The following is a 19,334-nucleotide window of genomic DNA, read 5'->3' as shown; positions in this document are numbered from 1 at the left end:
CCTGAGTCTCGCAGTGCTGTAAAACAATCAGCTATCTCTGTGATTAATGACTAGCTGTGATAGGAGCTCAAAGCAAGGCAAAACAAGCCGATAAAAGTGACAGAAGGTGTTCAACGCTTGAGATCTGTTCCTACGGCAAGTTTCAATTGTGAAGGTGAAGCATTTATTGAGGCTAATGATCATTTATTCCCCAATTCGGTCACTTAAACCCCCCTTAAATCTACCCACCAGCTAGGACCAGTGCTATCACATGATGCTACCAGTGCTAGGAGGGACAAGGCTAGCATGTGCTTCCTCCAAGTCACATGAAGCTCCACTGTGACCTTTAGAACTTCAGAGCTCAACACGCTTGGAGGAGAACACTACTTCTCAGTTCTGCTATGTCTGCTAACAGACAGCAGTGCTGGCTAGCATCAGTTTTTTGAACAATTGAGGAGATGGTGGGGTAATCATACACCCCCTGGACATATCCTCTTGTATATACATATATGTTTTATTAACAAAAAACAAGGTGCGCTGCATCACTGACACTGCGTGTCTGTATTTCCTGAGTAGATAACCAACATCCGGGTGGCATATCTATCAGATCAGAAGTTTTTAGACAGGGAGACATTTTATTTAGAAACCATGCTTCTGAACACCACCTAAATGGAGTTGAAATGAAGAATCTGACTGAGGTGAAGACTTTAAGCTTTGATTTAAGGTGCGACCCATGGACCTGACGACTTACAGAACTTAAAGGATCTGCGGCTAATGTCTTGGTGCCAGATACCACAGGACATCTTCAGAGGATCTCCAAACTGCAACTTTGCAGGAGAAGGATAAAACCAAAAGTCATTTTGGAGCATTTCTATTGGTCCATTCATCATTAAACAGCAGTCATATTCACATTATATCCAGAAACTATCAATGGCAAAATGGAGATACCAGGTTTTAGCCTAAAAGCACAGATGAGCCAGGGTAGTGGCCTAAATACAGAAGTTACCAAAGTGCTGGAAATTGGGACGACTGACCTGTTTACCATGTCTCAGCCCTGGCCGTTCGATACACAGTGCAGCACTACAGCCCCCAGAATGGAGCTCACATGTGGCTCAGGTTTGAAAAGGAAGCATATGAGAGCTCGGAGCTGCTGACACAGCGGTTCAGAGGAGCACCCAGATGAATAACTGCAGATGAGTCTGCTCAAACTCAGCAAAACACTTACAGCACTGCGTAATCTACTGCAGCTATTGACCCAGACCAGAGAGAGAAAGAGGGTGAGTCAGAAAACAAGTGTGGGGGTGCGGGGGTGTACCCTATCAATCACCCTCATGATGCTGTCAGGGGGTTAGCCACAAGGGAGTCGACCCTGGAAGGAGACACTGTGAATTCGGCTTTCTTGGTGGGAGAAATCTGATGTTCTCTGGCGAACTTCTGTTGCAATAGACGTGGAATATTTCCAATAAATTGTTGATATGTAAATGAAGTGGGGTGTTCTGGGGTGAAATGTGGCATTGTGGTGGAGCCAGGTGCCACTTTATGTACAGTCCAAACTCACCAGTGAACCTCTCTGCTTCTTCTGAGTTTTAAATGGAAAGTTAATAATAAATAAATAATAAACAAATAATATACCCTTTTTTTTGCTGTTTTTTGCTCTCAGCCATGTCATATTTAAAATTATTAGGCCTACATTTCCCTCAAAACTATTGTAAATGAATATCCCAGACATATGACAGCATATTATACAATATATACAGCTCTGGAAAAATTCAGAGATTTATTTTCCTTAAATCTGCATCTCTCTGTGTACTATTTTTAAAAAATATATATTTTTAAATATATTTTATTACAGGCATTTCATCAAACAAAGCTGAGTTAGCTGAACTTGCAGAGTATGAATGGTATAAAGTCCCAACATCAATGTGAAAGACTAGTGGATAGCTGGCCAACACATGAGAGCTGTGATGTGATGTGAGGTTATTGTTTCACCATAGTGATTTCTGACTGCTCTCAAAGTTCAGATATTAGTACTGTGATTAAATCTGAAAAATAACTTCTTAACATTATAATTATTATAACAATATCTGTGCATTATTATTTGAGCAGTTGTTTTTGAGCAGTTGTCATTTCTGCAAATAAAGAAATTGTTTCTAAATAGTCATATTTCTATTTATAATTTAGTGGAAATATTGTCCATGGTTGCTCAAATACAATGCAAATGTTAATTTCAATGTTAAACACACTGATTATAAATAGTAAAACCAGAGAAACTGATCATGTAAGGTGGTTTCTAAACTTTTGGTGTTAGCAAAATCCCTCTCTGGCTGACAGAGATAATAATAATAATCCAGATAATCACTGGAATTGAACTGCTCACAATAATTATTCTTTTTCTTGTATGCAAATTTTATTATTGCACTGGTAACAAATATTGAATATCCCTCAGATTACAGTACAGATGATTGGCACAGTCTTATTATTGCATATTCACTGATCATCAGCTCCAATATTTTTTGGTATTTATGCAGAATTTAACACCATTTAACAAATCAAAACACTGTGAGTAAACTAGCACACTGATAAACTCGTCATCCCACTGATTTACTGATAACTAATAACTACCAACGTCCTTCTGGAGTCATAATTCATTCATAATAAAGTGTGAACAAGAAATCTCCTACCTCTGTGACCACTCTCTCCACTGTACAGAAACCAAACTAGCCTGAAAAGGACTCGGACGGTGGTTGTGCTTATCATGAAATATAGTGCATTCAATGGTTTCCATCCAGCACCAGAACAACGTTTATAATGTAACCCTACTGGGTGAGGAGAAGTGGACCTACAAGTCATGTTCAGGAGAAGCCAGTTTCATAAGAGTTTCCTCATCTGGCCAACAGGAGGAAGCACATTCATTATGAGTAAATGTGTTAGCATCACTTCCAGGAACAGTCCCTAGGAACAGTTCCCCAATCCCATTGACATTCTTACAGTTTTCAGTACTTCAGTACCAGTAACAGGACCATTCAGCATGTCAGGTCACCCTTAACACAGCAAAGACCTCATTTACACCTGGTCACTTCACGTGTCTCCTTATTCGATTTTAGCCACATTCATTACAGCTGATCGCTGTGAGACAGAATATGCAAATTTGCTCATTGTGCAGCAATCGTGACTGGTGTTCTGGTTGTACTGGGAGGAGTTTTGGTTGTTGAATCCATCTTGGAGAGACGGATACATGTACACCACTCCAATATCTGGCTCAGATGCGTCTCAGACCTCCTGAAGTGGTTTGAGGGATGGGATTTGGATCTGGGTTAAATGAGCCTTGGGCGTTTACACTTGTGATTTTCTGTGGCTCTGCCTTATCCAGTTATATGAAGTGACCAGATGTACCAGGGTCAAGGCGATTGTCGTAATGCTGAGTAAACAGTAGCTAAAGTACGTAAAAGTAACGTAAAGTAACGTAAAAACAGCGTCATTCAGAGTGGGTTTGGTATGAAATGGCTCTATGTAGAGAACTGTAGACCCCATTCACTTTACACTTGGTCGTCAAATGCGTCCCTGATTGTGGTCTGGGCTGGAATATGCAAATTAGCTCGTAACGCAGCAACCAGTTGGTTATCCATTCAGTCTCTCCATGTCCCGTGTTTGGATTTTGCAGTTTTACATGCCGTTGTCTTCCATTATTATCACCCTCACAGACACGGACAACGTACTCAGAGATGTACTGCATGGGCAGGTGATCGGATTGTGCTGGGAGGGCATCTCAGATCAGACCACCTCCTGAAGTGGTTTGAGGGATGGGATTTGGATCTGGGTTAAATGAGCCTTGGGCGTTTACACTTGTGATTTTCTGTGGCTCTGCCTTATCCAGTTATACGAAGTGACCAGATGTACCAGGGGCAAGGCGATTGTTGTAATGCTGAGTAAACAGTAGCTAAAGTACGTAAAAGTAACGTAAAGTAACGTAAAGTAACGTAAAGTAACGTAATAACGGTGAAATAGCTCTTTGTAGAGAACTGTAGACCCCCTGGTCACTTCATGTGACTAGTATCTGGATTGTGTCCTGATAAGATTTTAGCTACATGTGTTTACACTGGGTCATCAAATGCGTCCCCGATTGCTGTCTGGGACGGAATATGCAAATTAGCTCATAACGCAGCAACCAGCTGTTTGTCCGCTCAGCCTCTTCCTGTCCCGTGCTCAGATTTTGCAGGTGATCTGATTGTGCCGGGAGGAGTTCTGGTTGTTCTGGGAGGGGTTTCGGCCGTCGAATGTGGCTGAAGCGTGTCTCAGATCAGACCACCCCTTGAAGTGGTTGGAGTGACTGGATTTGTATCTGGTGTAAATGAGTATTGTTGTATGAGTATCTGCCTAATCTGCCTAATACTCAAGACGCATGAAGTATCCAGGTGTAAACAGGGTCTTACTGATTTCTTTACAGTGGTGGTGAATGGAACCAAGCCTAGCCAAGATTAAAATGAACTTATTATCTTATTAATTAAGATTGTTTTTAATTATTATTATTATTATTCACAATTCAAACTCACCAATGAACCTGTATATGTCTTCAAGGTTTTATTAATAATGTTGATGATGGTTAAATAGTGGGAAATCTGACAAAGTATGTTTTCCTCAGGGACTAATCTGACCTAGCTGTAATGTAATGTAATGTACTTAAACATTTTAGGCTAAAACAATCTCAAAAACCAACAGCTGAACAGAGTCTCAGGCATCAGGCAGTGTATTCATACCCATTAAGTGAAACCTTTAGTAGCATTACACTCTGTATGGACGTCATTGGGGTTCCATTCACCACCACTGTGAACAATTTTGACTGGGTGCGTTTCCCTAGAACAGAGCATTTCACACCAAACCCCCTCTGAATGACTTTGCTTGTATCTCAACCATTAAATGATGCAGAACTTTTGCAAAGCTGCATTCATTTGCACATATTTGGAAGATTCAGCAGTCTGCACAGCTGAAGTTTCATTGCATAGACTGAAAATAGACTTCACACTAGCGTCAGGGGTCGGGGGAAAGAGGTACAGTCATCCAGAACAATGTGAAGTGATCTAGCTGGATCACTCCTTCAGCTTGTTTTCAATGAACTCCTGGATCTTGCTTATGTTCTCCTCCTGCTGGCCCAGAGCCTCCAGTATGATCCCCATGGGTGATTTCTTCAGTCCTGCACTCTCCATCTTGTTCTCCAGTTTGTTCTTCATGTTGCGCAGACGCAGCGAGGCATGAGCGAATATCACTGGAATGCAAAAAGACAGGATCGCACTGCTTGTGTTTTCATTTTCAGGCTCATGAATAGATGCTGGGTAGCTGCATTTGTGCGAGTGACGCCGGCCTTTAGAAAGACAAAGCCAAGTTCACACCCATTCAACAGGACTGTGGAGTGAAACACTGCAAGCAGGGGTGCTAAAATACTAAATGCTTAAAGCCCAGGGTTGCGCCCGGGGTGACTCTAAAAGCAGCACTATGTGAGAATTGGTGTCATTTGCTCCTGGGCTCCCCCTATGGTTGGAGAGTGTCGTTAAATTTGACTCCACTGCCCTAAATAAATATGTGTCTACAAATAAATAGGTGTCTACAAACTTTTGGACCGATAATGTAGCTGGAAAAGGAGCTCCTGCCTCCTCTACTGAAATTCTCCAGTCAAAGTGTCATCACATTTTTGTAGGATGAGTGTGAACTGGGCTTAGAGGAAACGGATATTTGAGAAGATACAGGCTTTCCACTCATGCGCAAGATTAGCTGAATTACACTTCACACAACATCGGCCATTGTTCACTTGCAACAATGAACAATAGGCTGTAGCGAGCGTACGGAGTACGAAAGCGCACTGAACTCACCGAGCAGCGGGAGCTTGATTCCCATCAGGAAGACCATGACTCCTCCGAAGAGCGACATGAGGAGGTAGCTGATCACCATCACAGCGAAGACGAACAGTGAGGGGTTCTCCTTCTTAAAGTTCTTGATCACTGCTTTGTTCTCCCCCACCCACACGGAGCCCAGGAACACTGACACGACCACCGCTGCGCCCGTGAACATGCCGAAGGGGTTCATGAACCTGAGGACAGAGCGGTCAATGGATGAGAGACACACAGACAGAGACAGAGGACTACTGAGGGACAGGCCCAGCAGATTTGACAACAGTGACATCTAGTGGTTAAAGACTGCTAACACAGCACAGTCTTAGGAGACTGCAGATAGTATTTGGGTAGTGGGTCATTCTCAGCACTGAAGTGACTGCACTGGCATGGTGGTGGTGTGTTAGTTAGGTCGGGCAGTGGTGGCTCAGCGGTTAGACCTCCGGGCTATTTATGACAGGGGTTTGTGTGGGTTCGAAACCCAGGCTCGGCAAGCTGCCCTGTTGGGTCCTTGAGCAAGGCCATTTACCCTCTCTGTTCCCTGGGCGTTGCAGCAATGGCTGCCCACCCACCGCTCTGGGTGTGTGTACTCACTGTCCACTGTGTGTGTGTGTGTGTGTGTGTGTTTCGCTGGTGTGTATGTGTGCATTTACTGCACGGATGGGATAAAAGCAGAAGCCAAATTACATCTGTGTCCGACACTATTGGTAAATATGGTTGTCTTGTCTTGACTTCCATTCCTCCTATAATTAATATTATATTATATATATTATAATATATAAAAATAATATATTTATTTATTTACAATAACTGATAACTCAATTAAATAAATAATTTACTGTCCTTTTTTTTTAGCTTTAGCTTCATCATAATCGTCAACTTTTTAATAATGTGGGTTCCCAATATGACTGCTTGTGTCCTACAAGGGAGGAAAACGTACAGAGAAATAAAGTGATAGTGAAAGTATGGGTTTGGTATATTTAAAAATATTGATTGATATAAAAAAATCAAAAATCAGGCAAAAATCAAAGTTTGAAGAAATATAAACAGTGTAAAAGTTGAATATTATACTCTTCACTCCCCTTTATATGGAAACTAAGCCTATTTTGAATGTACTGTTTCTCCAATTCAACTCATTTACATATCTATTCTCACTGTTTCCTGCAGCGTTTCTGAAAATCTCTCCCTTCATGAGGAGCTAATAATTCATAAAGTGTGAGGCTACACTGTAAGTCCTCAATAAGTAAACATAGCAGCCAAAACAGACCTAAAATAAAGTGCAAAGCTGAAGCACATTTTCTCACTGTGTTAAAAGTTGCTGCTCTGCCGCCACTGTGTCTGAATCACTCACACACTCCTGAAGTGAGAAGTTCTGGTTTCATAACTTTTATTTATGTTAAATGTTATATAAATGTTAAAATCTGCTTTTTCAAAATAGTTTTTTTCCCCATTTATTTAAAAGTTTTCCACCCAATTTGGAAGTTCCCATTCATGTGAACTCCCCCTATCACTAAAGGTAAAGGTAAAGTGTCCGTCACTGTACCCTGTGGTAGTGAACACACACAAACACACACACACTAGTGAACTAGGGGCAGTGAGCACATACACACACACCCAGAGTGGTGGGCAGCCAACTCCAGCACCCAGGGAGCAGAGAGGGTGAAGGGCCTTACTCAAGGGCCCAACACTGGCAGCTTGCCAAGCCCGGGAATCGAACCCACAACCCACAACACATCAAAAGCCCTTAGCTCTTACCACTGAGCCACCGCTACCCCTAGCAATGCCCCCAACACTAAGAGGATGATGCATGCGAAGCCTTTTTCCTTTTTCAGTGAGCTGAAACACTGCTCGTGTGGAGGGAAGGGCTTAACATGGCTACAGGGTAACAGAAACAGCCTGTTTCTAAATATAAAGCCGGACAAATGTAAGAAAAGAAGAAAAAAAAGGTGAAAATAATAATAATAATATTTAAAATATATATAATATAATTTTTTTGTTATTTTATTTTTTTTCCCACAAGGAGAAATGGAGTTTTTGCAGTTTTTATAAAGACATAAAATTCATATCCGTGCTAAATCAATGGGGGGAGATATCTGTGGTATATATATATATATATATATATATATATATATATATATATATATATATATATATATATATATAATGTGTAAAATATATATAATAGAGAAAAATGTAGAATATGGGCCCTTTAAAAGTGAGCATATGGAGTCAACATGAATGAAAAAGTATCCATACTCAAACAAACTCAAGTAAAAAAGTAAATATTTTAATAAATAAATGACAGTTTTCTATTTTTATGATGAGACTGTGTGTTGTAATGACTATTAGGTGATACTGTTCCCCCTACTGATTTTACACGGATATGAATTTGGATGAATGTCTTCATAACAACTACAAAAGACGCACGTCTCCTCTAAAGTCCTCTAAAGGCCTGCATGAGTATTCTCCCCTCGGAAATCTGACTTCAATAAAGTTTTAGACTTCAGTACGTGAAGTAGAATCCAAATCGTCCAAAAAATAATATTCAAGCACAATAATATTCAGACAGTCGCTCCTGAGACCACCCCGAGCAGCTGGACATCGTACACAGCCCGCTCCCGCTGTATCCCAGAGGATCAGGCCTCAGACTGGCCAGCAGCCTGCAGACCAAGCAGCTCATAGCAACCATGTGTCATCAGGGTCAGAGCAGCAGGCCGGCGCTCCTCTATATTTAGAGCCTTCAGTTAGCTAATGCTTCTAAAACGGGAGGAAATGTTAAAGAAGAGAATAGAAATGTATAAAAAAGCACAATACAACAATACAGGAGCACATGTTTGTTTGTTTGTTTATCTCAGTCATGTGTCCCAGCTGTGATAGTGATGGGTCAACATGGGTCCACATGACTGATGCTGCACCATGATGCTGCACCATGATGCTGACCATTATCTCATTACTTCTTATATAACATAAATATCAAGTATAGGGGTGGAGAATATGACAACAATAATCTAATAATAATAATAAGCTATTATTTCAGCTATAATACAATATAACATTTTCACAATACATATGCCATTATTTAATGATCTGAGACATACAAATTAAATGATCTAATGTATCTAATTAAAAATAATAATTAAGTCTGTATAGTTAGTATAGCACTAAATCCAAGTAAACAGACTATTTTCAGTGTTGTTTTAAAGCACTGATCCTAGAATATGTCCAGAAAAGCATTTTCTGACTCAATATTGTCATAATTAACAATTTACAAGTTATTTTAATGTAAACAACAGGATCCCACCGGTTGTACAGGATTCTCAGATGAACCCAATATTGGGTCTAAATGAGGGGGGTGCGCCTCTTCTCCAAACCGCCCCAGATTAAGCCCCCTGTCAGAGGTGCCAGCTCACAGCCTGGCCAGTCCAGCCTGGCGGAGACTCACCCCACGACCAGGAACACCAGCACCGCCACCAGCAGGTAGTTGGTCTGGTAGTACAGCAGGTTGCTGACCACTCTGTTGTTCCATTTCGGTAAATCTCGCAGGTCTGGTTTGGAGAAGCGGTCAGATCCAGGGAAGAAGTCGTCCCACGGTCGGAGAGGGGTCAGCTCCACTTTAGCCATCGGGCCGCTCGGAACTTCGCTGACAGCTGCTCAGCTCTCCGCCAAATCTCGCGATAGGATTCGCGACGTGGGAGCGGGGCCTGCTCTGCAGCGATGTAAACAGAAGCCATTCAGATTATTAAAATATTATTATAATTATTGCTAATATTAAAATATATTAAATAATTATATTATTTAAAATAATTAAAAAATAAATAATAAATAGAAAATAGCAAATAGCGTTTTTAAACAATTCGACTTTTCAAAAGTTCAATCGTAATGAACGAGGCATTTAGTTTATCGGTATAGCATCATTAATAGTCCTGTTATTATAATAAAAAAACAAATCAACTGAAAATGACTTGTATTCAAAGGGTGATATATAACTAGTATGGCATAAACTGGCCTAAAATGGCTGGCAGTTGCAAAATATTATTTAATATTTGATGAATTCCAGTTAAAAAATTAAAATAATACATAAAACTTAAAAAAAATACTTGTTTGACTATACATTGTGTTGTTATTATTAAATAACTAATTAACTATTTTTATTATGAATAATAAAAATAAATTAAAGCACATAAAATAAGATAAAAGCAGTAGAATAATCAAATAAAGCCACGTATATTATTATTATTATTATTATTATTTTATTAAGAAATAAAATAGCGCATCGCGTCCTGGTCTAGAAGATCAACGAAGCCCGTTTATTGGTCGAGTACTGGGCGGGAATATCTGAAATGAACCAATAGGAAGGCGCTTTCTACAAATATCCCGCCCTTATAATGACGTTGAGGAATGTGATAGGTCGGTTGCCTCGCCGCGGCCTGGGGTCCAGCGCCGTTGAGCTGAAACGCGCATGCTCCTGGTGTTCATGGCCGACTGAGGGCATGCAGGTAACCTCAGCACAGTGAAACGTTGCTCTTCACGCTTTCAGGTACATTGTAAACCCGCTCTTTTCTGCATGAACATGGCTGGTTTTCCCCCCGGCTTCACAGTGTTGTTCAGCTAGCTAGCCTGTTGTTTTTATGGCGTTAATTTCAGCCCTAACTCGGTGCATGAGGCTGCTTATTGGAACTGTCCGTTCCACCTTAAAAGCTGCAGCAGAAGACAGCTACGCTCAGGCGCCTGTTTAACGTGGTTGTAGGGGATTTAAGGTGGAACGGATAATTCTAATAAACAGCCTTGAAATTGGAAGTGTTGGCCGCAAAACAAAAGTGATATCAAGCTGTAAATCCACGTATTTATCTCTAACTCGTTATTTTAGCTCGTTGTGTGGTTATTACATTACATTATACTAGTAATAACAGAAAAGACAGGAACTAACACACCTGAATGGTCCTCTTACAGATGTGGGGCCGAATATTCCTGAGCCCTAAACTACTCAACAGAATCCATTTCACTTGGACTCGCCGACATCTGTTCACCATGCAGCTGAAAACCAAGGAGTTCCAGTCCCTGTTCACCGATGGGTTGAATAGCCTGGCAGGTGAGACTGAGTGTAGTGTCACACTCCCACTGATCATCTGATCTGTATGAATTGTTATGTAGCACTGTTATTACATCACAGCACTACCTACCTTTAAGCTGTGCTTCATAGTTAAACACTAACACTAACACTCCTACAGAAGGTGGTGGAGGTTCTCCATCACTGTGTTCATCATTAGAACATCTCCAAAGTTCTCCTCTCTCATGGAGTCTAGTGTTATTTAGAGTTCTCCTCAGATCAACACCTGGTTTGGTGGTAAATCAGGGCTTAATGATGGTAAATCAGGTGAGCTGCTGCTGCTGCTGCTGCTGCTGCTGATGGAGTTGAACACATCCTCCACGCTGTGCTGGCTGGACTGGGGGGTGTCCAGGAGAAACCTGGAGGAACCGAGCTCTGTTCTTCAGACTAGCTCACCGACAAGATCTCACTACTTTCTTTCTTCAGAATGAGAAGCTCTTGTTTCTCCTTTTTACTGGATTTATGTTCACCTGCATCTGTTCTGATGAGATCTGGAGCTTCTATTGTACAAATTCTCTTATTGCTGCTGAGAGACTGGGGTTAAGTAATGCATTTAGGTGCCTAAAACTATATATATATATATATATATATATATATATATATATATATATATATATATATATATATATATATATATTTATAGTCAGTAATGCATCATTTCTATTGTCTAATAACTTTTACTAATGTTTACTTGGGCCAGTAAGTACAGTTTGACACTGCTCTAGCAAGTAAAAAGCTGTTAGTTCTATCTATCTATTTTTAAAATTTAAGATTATATATTTTAAAATTCAAGAATATATATATTTATATATTTAATATATAATTATTGCATTATTTTTTATTATAAAACAGTTATTATAATAATTATTGCTTAGTTTTTTTTTTTTTTCTTCCATTGAAAGTTAAGGTTTTTCCCCTTGGCCTGTAAAGTTAACATTTTGGAGGCTTTGTTGGCTATGATAAGTCATTTTTCAGACGTGTATCAATTCCTCATATGTAAAACATGCTTGGTAGACTAGTTTTAGTTTTATGGCCTTGCCATGCCATCGCGTAAAATTAAAACCAAAAAAAAAAATCTGACTCTTTCAGAGATTTTTGAGAAGCACCGGTTTGAGCTGAGGATCGCCGGAGGGGCAGTGCGGGACCTGTTGTCGGGGCAGCGACCTGAAGATGTGGATTTTGCCACGACAGCGACGCCAGAGGAGATGAAGCGCATGTTCCAGGCTGCAGGGATCAGAATGATCAATAACAAAGGAGAGAAACATGGGACCATCACTGCCAGGGTAAGAGATTCTGGACTTCTACTTCAGCAGCATCCTCATGTTTTCACTAATATTGTGGCAGTGGGGTTATAACAGCTGTGGGCTCTCTAAAGTCAAAGTAAACTGTGGTTGGTGTAGTGTAGTAGATTAAAAAAAAAAAACCTTCCCTGTGGCAGACTGGGGTTCGATTTCCTGACAGAGCAAGCACCTCACTCCGTGGGCAAGACTTAGCTGTGTAGCATGATGTACATGTAATAGCTCTGGATAAGAGCGTCTACGAAATCTCCAAGACCTGGTGCTGCAGTTAATATGAACCAGTAGCAGGCAAGCTTACACTTAATGCAATAAATACAGACCATAAATGGTACAAACCTGTACACAACAGACAGTACAACTACACTACCAGTCAAAAGTTTTAGAACATCCCCAGTTTTTTCATTAGACCACTTAGAGCTGGGCAATATGATGACATTTCATCGTATCGTGATAAATTGTGTTATCGTGATAACATATCGAAGCTTCTCTAAGCATATGGAGGAGACTGTTAGTGCTTAATAAACACTGATCAGCTGCAGGTTTCATTACTAACAGTGTAATTAGACTGGTTTAATTAGATGAAGAGCAGCAGATGTTGAGTATAAATCACTGTATTCAGTACAGGAGGGGATCTGAATAGTAGATTATAAGAATCTGATGCTACTGATGTTTTTAGTCTGTGATTAAATGTATAGTGATAAATATCATGTATCACAAAAAAAGTCTTTAAATGTCGTGATGTAGTATTTTTTACCATATCGCCCAGCCCTGGCAAGTCCACTGGCAGTGCTGCACAGCCCAGGCAAGCCTGCCTTTCTTATTTTACTATCCTATACTGCCACAAACCCGCAGCTCCAAGTCTTAATTGTCTATTTTTTGTCATTATGAGAGCAGTCTAAAGGTGCATTTATACAAATAAAGAGTTTGAAAATCCTAATATACGTCCGTTGCTATAGACTAGGTAGTGAATAATGGGGAGGGGTGGGATACATCTGATTATCTGATAATAAATGAATATCTCTTATTATAGTTCTTGTGAATGATGTGTCATCATTAGTATGCACTGTTAATAAATGACCGGTACAGAGCTGTGGTTGAAGGGGAGAAATTTGGCTGAGGTTGCAGTTCTGTTGTGACCCAGAGGCTCTATAGCCTGTGTCCAGATGGGAGGGGTGTAAGCAAGGCATTGTTGGTCTATTCTATTGGTTTATTCCTGGTCCAGCTGCATAATGAGAACTTTGAGGTGACCACCCTGAGAGTGGACGTACAGACAGATGGACGGCACGCCGAAGTGGAGTTCACCACAGACTGGCAGAAGGATGCTGAACGCAGAGACCTCACTATTAACTCCATGTTTCTGGGTAATCCAGTCTTTTTCTAGTGGGTTTTAACAGCAAAGTGAGAGAGAGGCAGTGCTTGACGGTGCACTGTTGCTTCCATCTTAGGACTGGATGGGACCCTCTATGATTATTTCCAAGGTTATGAGGATCTCCAGATCCGAAAAGTTCGTTTTGTAGGAAGTGCTGCTCTTAGGATCCAGGAAGATTACCTGCGAATTCTGAGATATTTCAGGTAGGTGTTTTTTTGTTACTCTAGAATTTATTGCTCCAGATTTGTAAAATTTTACTATTTCTACACTTCTTATGTACATTCGTGTCCAATTACAGCCATAACATTACAACCACTGACAGATAAAGTGCATAACGTTGATGATCTGGTTCCAATGGCACTTGCCAATAGATCTGTTATGGATATGTTAGGCAGCGAGGGAACAGTCAGTTCTTGAAGGTGTGTGTTAAAAACGGGACAAATGGCCAAGTGCACACTTGGACAAGAGCCAAACTGATGGCTACTTCATTGGGTCAGAACATCAGGCAGGTCTTGTGGAGTGTTCCCAGTATGCAGTGGTCTTTACCTACTGAAAGTGCTCCAAGTAAGGACAAACCAATGAGCCGGCAACAGGTGGGCCAGAGCTACATAACTTTAATGTTATGGCTAATTAATTAATATAAATGATTTACTTCAACGGCTGTTATTACCAGCAGCTCTTTGTTGTTGAATGTGGGGCCTGGGAGTCTTATTACAATGGTCAACAGACATTAAAATGTGCTTAAAATATTGGTTATATTTAGAATATTGGTTGGCGATATGGCTGAAGGATCACATACATGGCAGGGACCTTCAAAAACGAAATGTCTGATGTGTTGAACCACTATTCAGTCTCCCCCTGGGGAGTTAGAGAGCGTTTACTATGCATGAACACAACTAGAGTGGTATATATATATATATATATATATATATATATATATATATATATATATATATATATGCGCATAGTATATGCATAGTATACCCCCTCTAACTCCCCCTTCCCAATATTGTTTTACCAATTATTAAATATTTCTGACTTTGTGATTGTTTTGCAGATTCTATGGCCGTGTAGCAACTGAGCCGGGCCAGCATGATCCAGACACGCTGGAGGCGATCCAGGAGAACGGCAGTGGCCTGGCAGGAATCTCAGGGGAGAGGATCTGGGTGGAGCTGAAAAAGATGCTGGTGGGGAACCATGCTTCACACCTGCTGGAGCTCGTTTATGAGCTAGGCCTGGCTAAGTACATAGGTCAGATATGCACCCACGCAGCAGGCGCTGGCTATAAGTTCAACTGTTGCTGTCATACGGAGGACAATGCTATGAAAAGGCTTATTCTAGTTTTGTATATTTGGCACATTTGAGTGTTCCAGATCATCCAGCTAATTTTAATATAAAAGGAAGACAACAGAAGGAGTCGACATGCAATGCAGTGTCTAAATGATTATTGCATTTATTGATTTGTTGAGAACCTAAACTCCCCTTATTCATCTTGCGTGTTTAAGGTGGTAGTTTCTTCAGACTCCTGCAGAAAGTGCTGCACGAGGATGTTTAGGCTATAAATACCTTCAGGGTATGCAAGGGTGGAGGTGGTATAGTGCAGTGAGTGCCTCGTTGAATGTGTGGAAAATGGGTCGCTAAAAGGAGTGCCTGCATTTGGGCATGGCCAAAGGCCATAGTTTTAAGGTAGTAGCTAAATCTGCAGGTGTATGGAAGCGTACGATCATATGGGTCTACCAGCAGTGGCAGAAATCCCAGTGTACAGGAAATTTATGTCAGAATTGAGGCAGAAAGACAAGACTGATGCACAGGGGGTTCCGGTTTCACTGCTTGTGAATGAAAGTACATTTTTCTGAGTAGTATTATTTCAGAAATTGGTGGTGAAGGACTTCATGGACTTCTAGAAGCAATTCTTGCCTGGAAAAGCCATGAAACCTGCTGGTCCCTGTCAGTCAGTTTTGTCTTTCGGTCAGAATTCTGAGGAGAGCCTCCTGTTGGCGGAGATTTCTGCCACTGCTGGTAGACCTGTATGACCATACGCTTCCTTCCCCCTGCAAATTTAGCTACTTATTTCAGACTACGGCCTTTGGCACACCCAAATGAGCTTGTATCACAAATGTGAAAAAGTATTTATCCCTTTAGCTAGTAGTTGTTTCCTTACAACCGGTTATCCAAATTATCAATTGACAAGATACTGCATCTATAGTGTTCTAACAAGACAGCAGTTGGTCTTTAAATGCTTCTTGCGTCCATTTAGAAAATATACATGTGTGAATCCCAAATTGCAAGTCTTGTGATTGACACTGGAACAGAAAGTCCTACTGCTCCGGTCCCACTAACATCACAGCACCTGGGAGTCAGAAATGCAAATGCACAGTTGACCATGCCATCAGTAGGTGAGATTCCTTTTCATGTCCGTTCAGTACCGTACCTGCCAAATGTGGGCATCTGTTCGATACATTGATGGGTAGTGATTAGGCAGTTCTCCTCACTAAGCCCCAGGATGTCTTGCTTGTGTTGTGGGAGAAGCAGCTAGGGGTGGGCGAAATGACAAAAATATAGCTAACATTGGAAGCATTGGAACAGAATAACTGCATTGAATGTATAGACATTTAATTTAAAGGTATAACATTTTAGTACAAAAAAAGTAAATGATTAAAATTATTAAATAGAATAATTATTAAATTATTAAAACAAATTCTCTAAGTTGTCTTTTTGATGATTCAGATTTTCAGTACCCTAAAGGTACTGATTGATAATTGGAAAAAAGTGTATTTTGGCATAATTTATTCATAACACTATCCTGCTGTCATACTTACCACCCCTAACTGCTGCTCAATAAAGTGTGGTGGAAGCACAAGCTTGCCCACACGCTCCCAGCCTGCTGGTTATCTTGTAGTAGGAGCGATCTAGACTTACACTCAGGAGTAAAACAAGTAGGACATCTTAGTAAAAAAACAATAATAAAATAGTGGAGCATAAATCCCAGTTCTGAAACTGTCTAATAAAGCCTGCTGTCCTGTGCTTTGTCTCCTCCAGGTCTCCCAGCAGAGGGCAATGTTGAGGAGATGAAGCAGGTCTGCCAGAAAGCACAGAGCAGCTCTCCCAAACCCATGACTGTGCTCTCGGCTCTGTTCCGTGGCCCAGACGACGTAGAGAGGCTGGATCTACGGCTAAAGATTTCTAGGGAGGAGAAGACCCTGGGCCTTTTCCTGGTCAAACAAAGGCGAGACCTTGTTAAGAGCCAGGATGAGCATGATGAGCTAAAACCATTCACAGACTTCATCATTGATGTAAGTAGTGATGTAACACTCACTGTTTAGCTTCTCCCATTCTGATTGAGGACAGAAACAGGACCTGAACCATGTTTTTGTGAAGAAATCTGTAACAGTATAAAAATGTGTGAGAAGTGAAGAATGTCCTGAGATGAAGGGAAGCTCTGATCTACACTCCTACGAATAAAGGTGTCACAAAGGGTTTGTTAAACCATAGAAGAACCACTTTTTTAAAGAATCTGTACATTGACTTCTTTAAAGCTTTGTACGGTTCTTTACTGTTTCAAGGGCCTGTCTAGGGGTAGACGACTTTCCTAAATTTCAACCCACCAGACCAATCACAGACAAAAAAATACACTTTTTTTTTGCTGGTAAGGAAGGAGAAAACTTCAGGGTTGGTCTCAGACCAAAAATAATACAGAAGTATTTGTCTGCCCCCCCAAAGAAGGAACACCTAGAGCTTTAGCTATATGACAGTATTTTATCGTATTGTCATATTTTGTCATTGTGGTTCACAAAATCATTTTATTAGTGTATCGTGGATATAGTCAGTGCTTAAAGGGACACCGATTAACTGCCTGTTTCATTACAAAGAGTGTAATCAGTCTTTAGTTATATATATATATATATATATATATATATATATATATATATATATATATATATATATATATATAATATAGAGAGCAGGCATCACTACTCCACTTACCACAGGTAATGGTAATATATATATATATATATATATATATATATATATATATATATATATATATATACGCAAATGTGTAATAATACTACATTAATATGTTTGGGATTGGGTTAGACAAAAAAATAGACAAAATATTACCCTTCTTCATGTGAGACAAGTCCCTATGTGGTTGGTGTGGCGCAACAGATTACACCACTACCTGCCAGTAAGCTGACTAGGGTTCGATTCCCAGTCTGGCTAATAAAGTCCTTGGGCAAGACTTTTAACACCATATTAACCCACCTCTGTAACCTTGTAAGTTGCTCTGGATAAGAGCGTCAGCTAAATGCCATAAATGTAAATGTATTCTTGTGAGTTAGGAACAATGACTGAGTGGCCTGCAATCTGACTGTGCTTTACAGAGTCGAGAGCCAGATGCCCACAGCAAAGTGCTGGAGCTGCTGAAGTACCAGGGTGAGGGGAAGCTCCTGACTGAGCTGCGACACTGGTCAATCCCCCGTTTCCCTGTGAGCGGGCACGACCTGCGTCGACTGGGCATCACATCGGGCAAAGAGATCGGCGCAACCCTGCAGGAGCTTCGCGACGAGTGGAAGAAGAGTCGTTACCAGCTGACCAAGGAAGAACTCCTGAGCACCATCAGTAGGTCCTGATCGAGGGCGGCCTAAAAACCAGTAATGTCACTGGTTTTCTCAGTATAATGGGGCTGTAATGCCTCATTATTATTTCACAAGGTCAGCAGGGTCAGCCCACAACTACCTCCATATTATGTACAGCTAATGCGGGAAGGTAGAGGCTGTATGTGAGGCTAATAAATCTTCCAAGTCCTTTTCTGTATAGACCGTTGGTAATCTCCTAGGTGTTCCAGTGACATGAGGGTTAAGAATGTTGGTAATAACTGAAGGCAGTGAGCACTTTCTGGTCGTGCTTGATGGACAGCACCCTTATGGGATCGCTGACAGCACCTCAACAGCTTGGCTCAGAGGATCTGGCCAAAAATAGAAAAACAGTGGAGAAATGAACAATAAGACATGTCCGGTGAATGAGTCATGGAAATGATGGACAGATGCTCCACAGCAGTCTCAGTCAAGGTGCACTTTTCTTCTTTCTTTATCATCAGTGATTAATTTGCCATTTGCTCTTCATTCATTATTCCTGGGCAGTTTCACAATGACTCTGTGAATGATGTGGTGAATGTCTGAAGCCTGTTTGCTTTCTTAATTGATTGTGACATTTTGCCCCCTCTTACTCTTGAAGGCTGTGCAGTAATCAGTTGAACAGATGGTGTAGTTATTGTTGGAGGAGGCGGTGGTGTCATTTAGCTGGCTCTTAAGAAGAAGCTGTTTGTCTAAAGCTGCGCTAGACATCGATTATTTAGGAAAGCAGGTGGAAAACAAAAACCCTGGACACATAATATGGTTACATAACATGTAATGCAATTTTCAACTAAACGAGTAAACTTCAATATAAAAAGTCCTTTTGTGGTCTACAATTTTTTATTAGTATATTTAAACAAAGTTTTTGATTATCTTTGTAGCTGTAGTTGACAAGTTTTTCCCGTCTATGCAGCCTTAAGGTAGTGGTAAGTAACATTGGGAGGCATGCCTTTGTGGGTGTGTGTACTATTTAAGTCAAGTCAAGTGGCTTTTATTGTCATTTCAGCTCTGTACAAGTACGCAATGAAATAAAATGATGTTTTTTCCAGAATAAAGGTGCCACAT

At 40.7% G+C, this 19,334-nt stretch overlaps 2 protein-coding genes across 2 annotated transcripts; one reads left to right on the top strand and one right to left on the bottom strand.

Moving 5' to 3' along the window:
* Positions 1-2,367: 2,367 nt before the first annotated feature.
* On the bottom strand, positions 2,368-9,511 carry arl6ip5a (ADP-ribosylation factor-like 6 interacting protein 5a). The gene is made up of 3 exons (XM_072684903.1): positions 9,301-9,511; positions 5,841-6,058; positions 2,368-5,239 (listed from the first exon to the last, which is right to left on the bottom strand). Exons 1-3 carry the CDS (start codon positions 9,477-9,479, stop codon positions 5,064-5,066), a joined length of 573 nt encoding a protein of 190 aa, XP_072541004.1. The 5' UTR covers positions 9,480-9,511; the 3' UTR covers positions 2,368-5,063.
* Positions 9,512-10,328: 817 nt separating this feature from the next.
* trnt1 (tRNA nucleotidyl transferase, CCA-adding, 1) lies at positions 10,329-19,089 on the top strand. The gene is made up of 8 exons (XM_072683201.1): positions 10,329-10,395; positions 10,809-10,947; positions 12,055-12,248; positions 13,486-13,624; positions 13,709-13,835; positions 14,690-14,883; positions 16,672-16,925; positions 18,018-19,089. Exons 2-8 carry the CDS (start codon positions 10,809-10,811, stop codon positions 18,264-18,266), a joined length of 1,296 nt encoding a protein of 431 aa, XP_072539302.1. The 5' UTR covers positions 10,329-10,395; the 3' UTR covers positions 18,267-19,089.
* The last annotated feature ends 245 nt before the right edge of the window (positions 19,090-19,334 follow it).

This window comes from Salminus brasiliensis, chromosome 7 (genome assembly GCF_030463535.1).
Source record: "Salminus brasiliensis chromosome 7, fSalBra1.hap2, whole genome shotgun sequence".
Classification (NCBI taxonomy): Eukaryota; Metazoa; Chordata; class Actinopteri; order Characiformes; family Bryconidae; genus Salminus; species Salminus brasiliensis.
This window is presented reverse-complemented; position numbering and strand designations above follow the sequence as displayed.

What these genes read in the sequence shown, in the direction of transcription:
- arl6ip5a (XM_072684903.1), bottom strand. Translation starts at nt 9,479, where the DNA reads ATGGCTAAAGTGGAGCTGACCCCTCTCCGACCGTGGGACGACTTCTTC. An exon ending in CTGGTGTTCCTGGTCGTGGG is followed by an intron (nt 6,059 to 9,300) that starts GTGAGTCTCCGC and finishes CTCTGTCCTCAG; the next exon opens with GTTCATGAACCCCTTCGGCA. An exon ending in AATCAAGCTCCCGCTGCTCG is followed by an intron (nt 5,240 to 5,840) that starts GTGAGTTCAGTG and finishes TTTGCATTCCAG; the next exon opens with TGATATTCGCTCATGCCTCG.
- trnt1 (XM_072683201.1), top strand. Translation starts at nt 10,809, where the DNA reads ATGTGGGGCCGAATATTCCTGAGCCCTAAACTACTCAACAGAATCCAT. An exon ending in TGGGTTGAATAGCCTGGCAG is followed by an intron (nt 10,948 to 12,054) that starts GTGAGACTGAGT and finishes TGACTCTTTCAG; the next exon opens with AGATTTTTGAGAAGCACCGG. An exon ending in TCACAGACTTCATCATTGAT is followed by an intron (nt 16,926 to 18,017) that starts GTAAGTAGTGAT and finishes TGTGCTTTACAG; the next exon opens with AGTCGAGAGCCAGATGCCCA.